The sequence below is a fragment of the Artemia sp. Qi Xiang Cuo genome, chromosome 13, assembly GCF_049724085.1.
Source record: "Artemia sp. Qi Xiang Cuo chromosome 13, ASM4972408v1, whole genome shotgun sequence".
NCBI lineage: Eukaryota > Metazoa > Arthropoda > Branchiopoda > Anostraca > Artemiidae > Artemia > Artemia sp. Qi Xiang Cuo.
In genome coordinates, this window is record NC_142806.1 from 39,565,355 (window position 1) to 39,580,924 (window position 15,570).

Sequence of the window (15,570 nt, forward strand, 5' to 3'; positions counted from 1 at the left end):
AATAGTACTTCTAAAGAAATTCGTCCATCGGGCTTTTTTATTAAAAGTATAAACTTTCAAAAATAAGATATTAGACAAAAGAAAATATTTCTTTATCACTACTTTAAATTTTTCTAATAATAAATTTATTGACAAATTTGTATAAAAAGTAGTAAAATCAAATGACTCGACTCTTTTAGCTGAAATCATTCACCAAAGAATCTATCACTTCTAACGAGTTATTAACACTCCAATATGGGTTAAAGTTAGAAAATTTTTTAATTCCAGAGCAATATGCTTTAAATTTATTTTTAATTTCTCCTAAAATTAAAGATAGATCAGTAGCCGCAATTCTGGTTGGACACCTTGCTGCCCCAGCAATAAAACGTTGTTTTGGTTGATTTTTGTGAAATTTTATAGTACAATATAAGAAATGAAACTGTTTTTCATTATCATTTATTTTAATATTGATTATTTTTAAATGTCTTTCCTCTAGATTTTCAATTAAACTTGTCTACTCCATATGTTCATGGTTTCAGATCTTTTTTTTGTTAAAATCTTTTGATAAAATATAACTAAGAGTTTCTGAAAAATTCTGTAAAAAGTATTGCTAGTCTTATCAACTGGTATAATTATAAATTTATTCTGTAAATTATAAATTGCTTGTTTCATATTGGCATTAAAAAATATTGATTTTTTCACAGAATCTGTTGGATTAATTCTATACATGCTATTTCTTACACTAGTCAAAATCAAATTTATACAATTCTGAAATCTATCTTTATTAATTTTCTCCTTCTTGCACCAATTATCAATAAATACGTTTAAATCATTCTTTAATCCCCTAAGAATATCTGCTGGCCTTATGTGGTAAGAAAGACGGAACTTAGCCCCCATTTTTATTATCTTTTGAAGATCACGATGCTTTATAATGGACAAATCCCCCGTTACAATATGCTTATAAGTTTGATCCACAATACGGTAAAAATTGCTCACAATTACAAACCAGTTTCCAATGACTCCCCCTGTCCAGTTTCTTAAGTATTGAATTATAGTTAAAAATTATTTGACCAATTTTTTTTGAAAATTTATATGTTAAAATTGGACAACCATTATACACCAATTTACTTGGAAGGGCGTTCTTTACTCTCCGCTGGTTTTATATTCTTGGCAAATTAATATCTTCTATTTGTTTAGAACAAAAACTAATATACAAATATAATCTATTATCCTTTTTTACAATTTTTTCAGATTTATTATATTTTGAGATAAATTTTGATTTAGCTAAAATACAAACTGCATAATAAATTAATTTATTTTTTGAGTTACATGTTATACTATTTTTTTCAATCAAGAAAACTTATTAAATTATTCTTTGATAACTTATTTAAAGATTGTATTAAACTAGTCATTCCATTATTCTCAAATATGTTACCTAAATTGATTAAAAATGCATTTAAATCTAAATAATTATTTTTATTATTTATCCTATGTCCTTTTGATCGGTTTTTACGTTTAGTGGGGCAATTAAAAGAAGGGTGCTCAGTTAGCCCATTGATACAATTAGCCACTACATTTGACATGTCTCCGTATTTCGCAGCTCGATCATTTAGCCAAGAAGGATGCGCAGTACCCAGAGCATGGATCCAATACTCTTCTTGTCTGTATAATTTATCATTTTTTTCCTCTTTAGTAAAGTTTTCTAGGTCAAGATTTTCTAAAATTGTAATAGTAAGATTAGATAAAGAGCATGTACCATTATTACAATGTTGAACTAGATATTTATTAGCTTTTTCCTTGGTAATTGTAGTTTTATGTCCCGAAAATCTCATATATATACTGTTAATTGTTTCCGCCACATATTGTAATTGACAATTTTTACATTCTAGTAAATAGATAATATTATTTGTTTTGCAATTTTCCTATCCATTTCATAAACATTTAAACTTTTTATTATATAAAGTGATTTTAAAATAATTTCGAGGGATGAAGTTATCTTGACAAATAAAACAACGACCATTACACTTACTAATATTCGGCAAACCCCTTTGAATATAATCCTTACAAATATTATTCAATATGAAATACGAAATCAAATACAACCAAAACGACAAACAATAAAAAAATCCAAAACATCTCCAACAGCCAAGCCAACAGTGCACAAGTAATAAGGTTACTCTAACTAATCATACAAAAAAAAAAAAAAAAAAAAAAAAAAAAAAAAAAAAAAAAAAAAAAACCTAAATAGAACATTTGCTTATGCAACCCTTTTAAAAAAAGTGATAAATTCGCCAAATAATCATCAATTTAAGGTAAAACCTGGACCAGGGTTAAGGTCCGTCGGGGAGGAATTTTTATGATTCCTCCACCAGCACTAGATCCAACCTGGATTCATATTATGTTTAAGATGTAATTACTTGGCCAAAAAAAAAAAAAAAAAAAAAAAAAAAAAAAAAAAAAAAAAAAAAAAACAACTGTCGTCCTAATCCAGCAATTGAGACAAATGTGCACTTGAACGAGGCTTTCACCTTACACATCCATCCAACTACCTAGGATCAAACAGTATACCCAAACCATCAACCAAATAGAAAAGTCCAAATCCATGCAAAGTTGTCATCAATAAATGTAAGTCGATGTAAAATTACCAGCAAAAGCACCTTAAATCTAGCAAAATATTTCCAAGTAAAACCTTCCATTTAGGGCTCATCAGAAGAATACCACCGGCCTTAACGGGTTTCGAGGCTTTACATTCTTTACCCAGCACGGTGGCGCCTCTACCATATATATTTATTTATATATATATATATATATATATATATATATATATATATATATATATATATATATATATATATATATAAATATATATATATATATATATATATATATATATATATATATATATATATATATATATATATATATATATATATACTACGAAAACTTTACGAAAAAGAAAGTTTTTTTTAAAGAATAGTAAAGGCCATATTAAACTTAAGATCAGTATAAATAGAAGCCTACAGAAACTAAAACTCAAAACGACCAGAAATTATTATTAAAGAATAAAAAAGGAAAGGAGAATAATTGGTATGGCGGTAACACTGCATATAAATTTATATAAATGTATACATAGTGGGCTGTAATAACGCAAAAGGTAAATATAACATTGGTTTAAGAATGGAAAGAAAAACAAGGAATAAATTTACGACGATAATCAAGTAAAAAATAAGTTTTATTTGAACATTTTGGAAATTGTGCCGTAAAAGGTCTAAGATTATACAGACTCAGCAGTAAGAAATGCATTTTATTTATTTTCTGGTAAACAAACTGGAAGAATATTCTATAATAGGAGCTTTTCTAGCGTAAAGTCCCGTAAAATTTTGGATCTGCCACTAAAATGTGTGATGTCCTTCAATTTTCTGAAAATTCCCTAAGAATTTTACGAAAAACACTTCTTAACGGACGTTTGGTATTTTCTTGGATAGGGCTATTGTGGCAACTTTTACCACAACAACCAATAATTAGAACCCAAGTCCTAAAATTGTTCTCAATCAGGAACCCTTATCGCTATCTAAATTCACAAAGTGCAAAGATTTTCAAACAGAGGTGTTTATTGTTTAAAGTTCAGGAAAGGTCTGCCCATTTCATATGAAAACATTGATTGAAAACAAAACTAGTTTTATCTAGGCTCTCCGCCAAAACAGGTAACTAGATTTTTCAAATATCATAGGAACTACAATCTGAGAAAATAAATAACACGACGTGAAAACAAAATCATAAACTATCCAGTTGCGGATCCAGAGGGGGGACGAGGGTTACCCCCTTAAAGTAGTCTAAAGCAGTGTAATTTACCTAATTAACACAAGTTTGCATTAATTAAACTTGCTCCTAACGTTAGTTTGTCGGATCAACCTATTTTGCGCCCCCCCTAAAAAAATCCTTGATCCGCCCCTGAAACCATCACACCTACCCCACCAGTTATTAGAAGAAGAAAAAATTTCTTATTTTCACAAATTTCATCAACCCCCCCGCCCCCTTTTTTATAAAATCCTCAATAGGCCGATCAGTTGAGTCCACGGAAATAAAAGATTAATTAATAGATTTTATATAAATTAATTAATAACAGTGAGATGGGACGCTTGCAAACCACATGGCTGGCTCACCAAGTTTTTTTCTGCTTTCGCAATTACGAATAATACACTTGGTAACCATTTCTCAGTGATTGACGATAACAGACTAATCCGCTAAGGCAGAAACAAGTGGGAGGAGCTTTTTGTTCGCACCGAGACCGAAGACCAGAAATTATCTGCGATAAGCTTACTGTCTATAAACTGTGGTAGTTATGAAAAAAAAGAAAAGAAAAATAAGTGTCTTAAAAGGTCATTTATTCATCTTTTATTTTTTGTTTGTTTGTTTCAAATCTTGGTTTTATTACAGAGAAACTTGAATCCATAAACAGATTATTTTAAATTCATAAGAACATCACCAGAAGAGAAAACTTATCCAAATTGATTTCTCCTTTTTGTAGGTCCCAGAAGACATTACTGTGGGAACAGAAATTGGGACTGTTCTCGCCGAAGATGGTGACCTTGGTGAAAATGGCCGAATCTCTTATATCCTTATTAGTGGTAATACTTATGGGTGCTTTGACATTAACAAATCAACTGGTAATTTGTACACAATTCGTGAGCTGGACAGAGAGTTGTCAGCTCAGTTTAATCTCCAAATAAGAGCCATTGATTCAAGTGCGACTAATCCTCAAAGTAATGTGATAAATGTCAAAATTGAAGTGGAAGATGTGAATGACAACGCTCCTCTATTTAAAGAGGATCCCATCATATTTTCTGTTTCAGAAAGCCTTCCTGTGGGATCTCCTGTTTGGAATTTTTCAGTGACTGACCCTGATGAGGGTCAAAATAGTATTGTTCAGTTCTCTATTATACAGCAGTGGCCTTTTAGTGCATTTAAGGTTAATTCAAATTCAGGAATATTGTCAATTATTGCTCCATTAGACTATGAACAGCATCCTGATTTTACTCTAGTGATTGCCGTCACTGATCAAGCACCGAGGGTAGAAGACCGGCTAACAACTACAGTGACTGTTCGTATTTTCGTAGAAGATTACAACGATAATCCGCCAGTGTTTGTGTCCCGGTCTCATGTAGACATCATGGAAGACGAGCCTGTAGGTTTTCCTATTATACATGTCATCGCTATAGACCGCGATTCTCGCGACAATGGACGGGTTAGTTACAGTCTATTGAGTGGTAACGATGGTAATTTCTTCGTGATCGACTCCAATACTGGAATGCTTTCTTTAACAAGGCCACTGGATAGAAATGCAAAAGCTACATACAAGCTGAATATATCTGCAACTGATCACGGAAGACCTGCCTTGTCTTCGTATACATTGATAACTGTAAGCATCGAAGGCATGAACGACAATCCTCCACGTTTCTCTCAGACTGTTTACCAAGCAAGTGTCCAGGAAAACGCTTCACCAAACACTCTGGTCGTTAAAGTTAAGGTTGCTGAGAAAGAAGCTGGTGAGTTTTCTTCTACTATTCAATCCGTTATATAGGTTTTAATGTGTCTTAAAAAATACCTGAATATTAAAGGCCTTTCATTTGAAAAGTGTGAAAAGTATGTTATAATGCATGAAAATTCAGATATTTTAGTCTTAAACAATGTTTTGATTGGCATTAGGTTACCCTAAAAAATTTGAAATCACACCCCTTAAAGATTAGGATACGGCATGTATGCCTGTTTTAACAAAATTAGCTGGTCCTGAGATTTACTTAAGATTTTGTTTTGAGGGTTTAAATTTTGTGTTCAAGCTCTTTTAAAAGGCCTTAAAAGGTACACTTCTGTTTGAATTAAAGACTCCCTTTTCGTGCAAAAAAGGTTTTGGTACTGGTTAATAATCAAGTAGTCACACGAGAAGTGAAGTTTCGTTAATGCTAATGAAATAAAACAAAATAGGATGAAAATATAATAGTACAGAAACAAATGTGGGCTGTATATTTGCTTATTAGGGGAGAGGGGGTAAAGCATAGCATATATTAAATACGTAACCTAGCCTTACCTAGGTACCTTTTTTTGCCCCTTTAACCCCAAAAAACTAAAGTTTAAATCTTTGTCACGGAGTGAGCAACACCTCACAAGTCAGAGAAAACCTGTTATTCATGTAGTATCTCGGTCTTTCTCACGTAACTACCGGATTCTTAACAAGTACCAAGGTTTTTGTTAAAAGGCTTGAAATATTGTATAATATAAGCTCTTTCATAGAGTCAATATTAAAAGCGCTGCTTTTTTTTTTTTAACAAAAGATACGTTTCGAAAACCTGCATAGAGGGGCGAAATGTAATGTCATCCCTTTCACAGATTTGTTCATGAAAGCGCTACGATTATTTATAAAGGTCTGGTTACAAAATTAAACATACGGGTTAGTGGAACCGAGCACGAGTCTTTTCGAGTCCAAATGTGTACAAAAGTCTGACCTTTTGGGAGGGAAATGGGGTGGTCAAAACAAAAGAAAAACTAAATTTTTGGCAAAAGTTTGGATTGCTTCCAATAGGCAGGAGTTCTCTACCCCATATCTTCCTTTTTGTAGGCATGTTTAGGTCCATCCTCCCCCCCCTCCTCGCCACTGTTCATGCCGGGTGATGAGTCATGCTATGTTTTTTTGTAGATTAGTAACTGTAGGATCTTCATAAGAGACAGTTAAACTGAAATAGTGCTGTTTGTAAACGACCTAAAAAGCATGTCTGCTAGTCTATGTTCTTGAATTTTATGAGCTATTTCGCCACAGACATTGTTTGAAGTCTAGCTCATTTTGTACTTGAGCTGAAGACATTTATTCCCATAAAATGTCTGAATCTATAGAATATTTAATGCCGCTTTAATCTTTCTAAAGGAGATATGCTAAATATTTTTATTTAACAAAGACTTTTAAACCTCACTATCTTATACTTTAGTGAAAAATGACTTTTGTGGTTAATGACAAACCTTTTTTTAGGCCACACTGCCTTTTCATACTATAATTTGTCAGACAAAAACTATTTATTATAAGAGCTTAAGTATGCAAATGTTTATACTGTGTATAACAATCAATACCAAAGTATAAAGTAAATATATAAGACTATATGTAAAGTAATTCTTGTCTGCGTCTTGGAACCGTCATGGGTTAATAAAGAAATAACGATCATTCAAGGGGAAATGAAATGTACGTCCAAGTTTACAAATCAATATTTTTTCAAATAAAAATTTAAGTTTTTTCCTGTGTAATTGAGGATTCCTACCCTCAAAACCTGTCTTTACAATGCTAAGATTTTAGGTTTAAATGATTTTAATTTTTATCGATTGTTTTTACTCAAACAATATTTTGGTGAGCACAGTCCCCTGCTTTTGTCTTTGGGAAAGTACACAAATCCCCCTCAAGTTTTGTTCTTTTATGCTCGCAATATATTAGATGAAATATTAATAAATTTAGATTAGATTCAATCGGGTTTACTAATATAAACAGAAGTAAATAAGCATAAATTAGGTTTCTATATGCAAAAACGAATATAATACAATTTATTAGAGCTCGGCTAGTGCACAAAACCACCGGATAGTTTTCACCATTGTATAATAAACATTTTGAAGATCTCAGATAATATTTTTTAAGATCTAGAAAATCCTGCAGTGCTTTTAGATTTGAAAAACATAACTAGCACTCGCGACTGCTATTAATTTAGTTTTAACTACCTATGAGAAGTCCCCTATTCCCTTATACGACTACCCTTACTAACAGTGGCGGACACAGTTTCCGTAAGGAGAGAATAAGGAGGAATTGAAAATCAAGTATTTTGCAGTAGGCATCAAGACATGGCTTGTTGTAGAAAAAAGCCAAGACAGATAGCCCGAGTAATTCAGAGGCAAAAATGTTTAAATGGCATGGGTGTAATTGTGGGAGTAAGTATGACTCTCTTATTGGACAAGTGTTAGTTTTTGGAAAGGCACGCCTGCCTAGAGTCTCAAGCAGGTTGACCAAGAATTTAAAAATGAGATAGACAGTTTTTTTTTTTTTTTTTTTTTTTTTTTTTTTTTTCTTCCAAAACAGGATCCAGTTAGCATGGATACAGACAGAACAATAACGACAACGTCATGTGGATGTGGATAATGCCTCCCACTAAAAAAAAAAAAAAAAAAAAATCGCAATGCTTGTGACTTCACCCTATAATGTATAGTTTCTTAGGTCTCGAGGCCCCCTGATATCCTCCACCCTCTTCTGTATGCTTTTTAAGTGAAAAATGCTCAGCAATGACTACTCTTTTGTGATAACTTTTAACCCAGCTCAAGGGGAGGGGGGGGGATAAGGCTGCTTCTTGGGGTAGTAAATCTATTTCTCCTCCCTTTCCTCCCAATCCGCTGCTGCCTACTTTATATTGAAAGAAACTAAAAAAGTGATGCAGTTTGACGTAGCTACAGTTGTAAGCGCTACGAGTTGCAGTTTTTTTTCGCTCGATTCTCTTGAATAAGACAAGATCAGGCTCACTAGGGACGTGTGGGAAAGGTACATACCCAGTACGAATCTTTGTCATTCTTAAAGTGTCTCCCAACCTCAGGAATTTCAGGATTTACCCAGTAATTATCTGTAATTGTTTTAGAACTACTATGTTTTTTTTCTGTTTTGACGAATCCTCATCCTCTCCCAAAGACCAGAAAAATTTTTCTGTACATGCTTTGACTACGTTCCTGAAAAAAAAAATTTTTTTTACGATTTGAAGAAAAATTGTTTACCCTGTATACTATATGCACGACAAAAAGGGAGTGTCGTCCTATTACCAATGCAAGTATTACAGGCTTGCGCGTCCGCGTTTTCTAATTTAAGCGCCAATTATCTGTTCGTCTATCTAAAAATACAAGCAGGTAGTAATAATTGATGCGAACCACAAGAGTTGGCCACAGTGTACAAAACGGCACAACGTGATGCGGACACAACCTTTTGTTCACTGTATCAGCCTTTAATCAAAATAATTACAGCACAGCGGTTGGATGTTGGCCTCTGTGATTCTCCATAATTGCTAGTGAATTTCGCAGGATTTTTGTTCTCAAATTAACAAGCGCTAGCTGAGTTTTATTGCTAATTATAAAAGATACAGCTAAGACTTTCGTATAATTATTGTTTAAAAAATGTCACTTTTAAGTGTTGGATGCAACTTATAATTTAAGATCATCCTTCACTTCCTAACCTACTTTACACAAACAAGAAGGCATAATAAGTTTGGATATATAATTTGTGTATTCACAAATCTTGTAATTTACAAGCAAATATAATTATCCTATCGTTTATGTCTTTTTATCACGGCTGTGAAAATATTATCAATTTACCTTTTGACGAATTGCTGTTAATTATGATGTTAATACCGACACTTTTTTTTTTCTTTTTTTTTCAGAAGTGTATGTTGCAAGCAGCTAAAATTTTCAGTGGAATAAAAAATTGACTCCTTAAAAAAAATACAGTTAACATATAGACAGATCTTCCAATGAGTGCAGAGTAAAATATGTTGCTATTCTCGAAAACAGGGTAAACAAGGGGGGATGGTGAAAAAAGCAAAATCAGATAAATTGTATGAAAAATATAGAAAATTGTAGGTAAGTTGGCAAAATCTTGAGTATCAGGGAGGAGGGTATGTGAGCCCAATGACTCGCCTGTGTGAGTTTCAGCAAATCCCCTCATATGTGTCATGACTAAAATTCGATTGCTAGTTTGAAATGGATAAAGCCTTTTAAGATAGGGCCTGGCTCGTTTCAAAGGGGTCAACTATCTTAATGTAAAGGGAAATCATCGATGGTCCGAGCTTAAAACTTAGCCTGTCTAAATCAGTATGATGTTTCTAGTTTTTATTTTCTGTTATTTACAACGCTATAAGAAATATTTTGAATTGTTGTTCTTTACATTGAATCCTGTCACCCTATTTGTGTTTTTTATTCGAACAGACTTGCCAACAAACGTCACATATAGTCTACCAAATGGGATCGCGGAAGGGAAATTCAACATCGATCCTTCTAGTGGAAGTATTACAACTACAGGAACTCTGGACAGAGAGACAACTGCGTCATACGTCCTTACTGTTTATGTTCATGATACTTCAATACCAATACAATATGATACAGCTACTGTTACTATCGAGGTGTTAGATATTAATGATCACACTCCTGATTTCGGTGATTCCTGTTATATGCTCTCAATACCAGAAAATAACGGATTTTCTGTTATTCATACGGTTGTTGCAACTGATGCTGATAGTGCAGTCAATGGAGAAGTTACCTATAGCATTGTTGGTAAGTTCTTCTATGCTTTAATTTCATGCAGACATTATTTATTCCAGAAGGGTTATATTTCAACTACGGGAAATTTACATTGCATTTTTTTTTCAGGTACAAACAAGTAACCTAACAATTTTGTTCTGCACACAATGAAACTCATGCTCCTTGCAGCTTCAGTTGAAGAGTATGTAGTGGTGCTAATTCACGCAAATTTAGGGGAGGGGGCAAAATATATTTTTTGAAATCTTGGCGGGAGGTGGTGGTAGTTGTATTTTAATTACGGGAAGTTACACCAATTTTTTTCTGGTACAGACAAGTCAAATGTCCATTTCTCATTTTATTTTACGCACAATAGTTTAATGAGGATCCTACTCCTTGCACCTCTTGTTGGAGAGTATCCAGTGACATCAATTGACACAAAAATGGGGGGTGATGTATTTTTCAGAATGTGTTTTTTTTTTTTTTCGATTTTTTTCAAATATAGGGGGGCACATTGTGAAATCCTCTGCGTCGAAACAAAAACTTTAAATTTTCTATATTTTACCGGTGCTATACTGCTTATGCTACTAGTGTTGCAGGTATTTCTACCTTCTTTTTGAAATTCAATTGGGGACCAATGTACTATTAGTAGCACCAGCGGTCTTTAATTTTTGTCTAACTCATTTCGTTAAAAGGCCAAAGTTTTGATTCTCCTCTCCTATTTCTCCTATCTTCTATTTCTCTTGTCTATTTTCAGGTCCTGATGCTAGTCAGTCTTATATATTCTTGCAGTTATAGTTATTGATTTCTATCTCGTAAGGAAGAGTTTCTCTTTAAAACTTAAACAAATAACTTTTAAGGGAATTAATGGATTTCCTTCCGTGTGTTTTTTTCTCTTACCTTTAAGCAGAAACTTGCGAATTAAAACATTTATCATTTGAAGTTCAAACCGCTGCATAAACCTTTTTTTAGTTTTAATTCAGTTGAAGTTTTCCTGTGTAATAAGTTTACACAATTAACGCTTAACACTTCATATTTTGACCCTGAACTTTCAAAAATCTTCAATAACCTTAAATCATAGACTTAGTGTAAAATTTCTTAGAAAATAAGTTTTGTTTATTCACTAATCAAGTTCTGTACAGTCCTCCAAACTTTAGGCTGCACAACTATGGATCTTCATCTATTTGTGTCTTGGGCGATAAAAGTAGCATCCCTATCCTCTTAACCCCAATAGTTAGATGAGTTTCCTAATATATAAAGTCTCTTTTCTTTGTTTTTTCTTTGTGTTTCTCCCCTGTTTCTTCATGGCCATAGAGCCTTATGGGGGATACTATCTTGAAGTGCTTGTTGTTGTGCTTATACTTACTGCTGTTTGATATATTGTTTTTTTTTTTCTTTTTTGAATAAAAAATATTTATCTTATATATGACGCCCCCCCCCTTTATGAGCAGAGCTTTAAATACGACATGATTGTTTATCCTACACACTGGAAACAATTCTTAGCATCCAATTTGTTAATGCAAAAGTATTATCCTTATGTACGAAAGAAAGTCTTATATACGAAAGAAAAGGGCAAATATTAGTCGAGTGAACCTCTCACCTACTTCAAAAAAGAAGGCGGTTGGATTTGGTATCCCTCCACTGCCCAAGATCCTTCTTTTAATCTACTGTGTTATTGATTTTATGGCCTTGCCACATTGGGTTTAATTCTCTCGCATTTTATTTTAGATTGCTTTATTCTGCATTAACTTCCACTCCTCCTAACGCATTTAGTGCCGCCCTTATATATTATTATTATTCAAGGTGGCAACTTTGGAAATAAATTTAGCATTGATCTCCATTCTGGTCAACTTTCAAGTCGTCCTTTAGATAGAGAAACTAGAGATCGTTACAATCTTGTAATCGCAGCTCAAGACAGAGGAAATCCTCCTCGTCAGGGTCTCTGCAATGTTACTGTGCTGGTGGAGGATGAAAACGATAACGACCCTAAATTTACTCAAAGCAGGTAAGAAAAATTACAGCAAAAAAGTGTAAGCCTGATTTTACAAGGGAATAGCTCCTTGTTGCTTTTACGTTTCAAAATTGGTTGGGAAGTAGCGGAAGTCCTGTCATGTCTTCTATTATAATAATAAAAGGCTTGTGTCATACATTCTTACTATTATCACAAGTTTATTATTCCAAAATTTCATGTTTCTTGTTGCCTAAGTTGAAGTTCTTAAAAAAAAAGGGTTTATGTTACCTTATCCTTCATTGTTTGAAATATAGAAATGCCAAAAATTCCAGACACGTAAAAGGTGCCATATAAACACTTTTACCTCTGAACGGCTGTAAATTCAGAAACAAGCTTATTCTACTCTAACTCACAATTGCCAGGATAAAGTCCTTTTTTGTTCTTTGGCTGTTCTCTTTACAATGTACCTCGTACCCCCAGAGCAAAAGGATGACCACTTGTGAGGTTTGAAAGCCTGAGCTGCTGATCGGAGGGGTTTGTGAGGAAAATACAATACATCATTGAAAAAATCGTCCATATCGGGGAGAGAGGAGTATCCCCAAAGCCCCTCTACTTGCGTATGTGGCCGGGATTTTCAAGTAGCCAAAGTGAATTGATGGTTGAGGATACACGTCCGTCCCACCAGAAGCAATGACCGTTTTAAGTATTGAAGGCCCCTGCCGCTGTGGGGAGTGAGGCATTTAAATAAAATACTTAGAAAAGGGTAAAGCATCGGGACGATTTTAAGCAATCAAAAAAAAAACATACGCCTCGTAATCCCAGCCCAATAGGTTTCCATTAATTAATCCCCCTGGAATAAAACATATACACTTAGCACGTCTTTCTTTGTATACACATACAATTAGCTATCTCTCAGCGTTACTAAATTGTGTCAGTCATGTTATTCTTCTTTGTGATAGAAAAAAACTATAGGCAGGAAAAGACGGGTGTGTATTTAATTTCTCATAATTAAGACTTTGCTTTTGGAGTGACAACAAAGTCTAAGTCATACAGGTTAATTGCATTTGGATTTGACGTTTTTAGTTTTTTTTTCTTTAGCTTCTATTCTCTTCGTTGGCGGTAGATTACTATGTTCTCGCTTTGAGTTCGATAACCGGTCATAGATATTGCTATGCTCAGCTAGAGACATCGCTAGGTGTATTGAAGCCAAAACAAAACGTGATTTCAAATATTCTCCAGATTTGGAAATGGGGTTTTTGTTTTGTGAGCGATTGTTTTAGATTATACTATAAAATCCGTCAAAAGTAATTACTTTTTCAAATGATTTTATGATAAGGAATACTTTAGGAGAAACCTAAGAACTGTGTGGCATGCCGTCATCTTTGATAATGCTTCTTTTTTCAATAAATAAGAAAAAGGCCAAACAATTCTGCTTGAATCTTTCCGTACATTTTGCTGATACAAAGTAACGTGGAATTAAAAATTTTGCTTTTTATTATCTCGAGTCAGATTCTACTTTCAAATGTGTATTTACTTCAAAGGAAGTTAGAGTCAATGTTATGTTCAATGTTGGACAAAAAATTCTTCAATACATGTTTCTAAAAGATTACCTGACATAATTCTATGTATTAGCCCACGTACTGGACTGAAGTTGTGTTGTTCGACAATGCTGCAAAATTTCCATGTTATTCGACAATGCTGCAAAATTTCCAAGTTTTAATTTCAATTTTTGAAAAAAAATTGATCCAGCAAAATGCTTAAAAGATTCAATTTTGCTCTTCTGTTGAAAAAGTAAACTGAACATCTTCATCAAGAAGCGCACAAGAAAGAAATTTCGAATTCTATCTTCTTTTTTTTGTAGCCAAGTAAGCAAATTCATCTATTTATTTAAAAAGTGGCTATAAAGGATAAGGTTAGTCTGCTAATAGTGGTCATTTCTTCAAGGCATTCAGCAACGTTATTGCAAAAGCAAAACTGTGCTATGCTGAAAGCAGAAGTCATAAGATTTTCATTAAAATCAAAACGGTAACATACAAAATGTAAAAAAAAAATCCAATTTTAGATATCTTAATATTTGTATCTTATCATAATTTTTTTCGATTACGTAAACGATAGTTTAATAAAATCCGTAAACAAGGATTCGATTTGAATACAAAGTCATTATCGGATTTTTTGAATCTAAGTGTTTTTTCTTGAAACATCCAATGTGTTCTATAATACAAAGGACAATAGAACAAAACAAGTAATCCATTTAATCCAAGGCTCGACATTAAAACACTTGGAACGATGAATAAAGCAGTGCATCCTAGTCTGGGCAAAGCAGCTTTTGCTACTAATACACTTTATTTACAAAGTTTCTGACCAGTAGCGTCTTGTCGCTTAGAGTCTGCTTGAAACCCATTTCTTCAACCTCATTTTCCCACAAATCATCTGAGGCTCCAGATTATAATCGATAATAATTCTTCCTTGTAATCAAACTTTTAGTCGGTTGCTAATATCTTTCTCCTATCTTCACCTGTATGCAGATACATGAAACCCGAAGAACGCCGATATAATCTGCTCAAATTTTCCTTTCAAATTTTACATGACTGCTTTCCTTCTTTCTGTTAAAGGGGTTTCATTTTATAGAGAATTTTTTAAAGAAGAGATTATTTATAAATATGGAAAAGGTCAGAATAGGTATTATTACGGGCATTATTATTTCCCTTTCAGATATTCAGCGACTATATCAGAAGATGCTGCAGTTGGTGCTCCAGTATTGACTGTTCAAGCTTTTGACCCAGATGCAGGTTCTAATGCCAAAGTTACTTATGCTCTAAGCAACGAAACCCATTGGCTCTTTAAAATTGACAATATCACAGGAGTCATTTCAACAGCAGGGTAAGACACTTCAGCAGTGCTTTATAATAGGCTATTTTCTGAGATTATGAACATATCAGCATATCTTTTGTTGTTTTCACTTCTGATTTTAAACCATTGACTAATTCACTTCATTCTTATAGTAGTTTTATGTGGAGTTTGCTTAACTTCACTGCATAATAAATAATTAATTTCTATGAACCATTAGCTTTGAGTTCTTTGATTGGGTATTCCGAGTAAAACTTGGATTGACCATGGAGTCTGTCACAGCATATTAAAAAAAAATGCTATTTGAATGCTATTTGGTTTTTCTTTTTCTTTTCTCATTTTTGTATACAATTTATAATGCTTATATAATTTTGATAATGTACGCATAGAGGAATATATTAAACATTAAATCTTTTTAGGAAAAGACAATATAATTTAAATTGCGGTTTGCGTTACTTTTTCTAGTCTGAGCGATTGATTTGAAAAAAAAACGGCACCGT

General features: G+C 33.2%; 1 protein-coding gene across 1 annotated transcript in view; it reads left to right on the top strand.

The window, feature by feature from the left end:
* The window catches only part of ds (dachsous cadherin-related 1), a 130,124-nt gene that overhangs the window by 88,615 nt on the left and 25,939 nt on the right, over window positions 1–15,570 (top strand). The window contains exons 9-12 of the mRNA XM_089099126.1: window positions 4,508–5,525; window positions 9,964–10,308; window positions 12,076–12,277; window positions 14,936–15,103. Of these exons, the coding sequence (XP_088955252.1) occupies window positions 4,508–5,525; window positions 9,964–10,308; window positions 12,076–12,277; window positions 14,936–15,103 (1,733 nt within the window). The remainder of the gene's footprint in view (window positions 1–4,507; window positions 5,526–9,963; window positions 10,309–12,075; window positions 12,278–14,935; window positions 15,104–15,570) is intronic.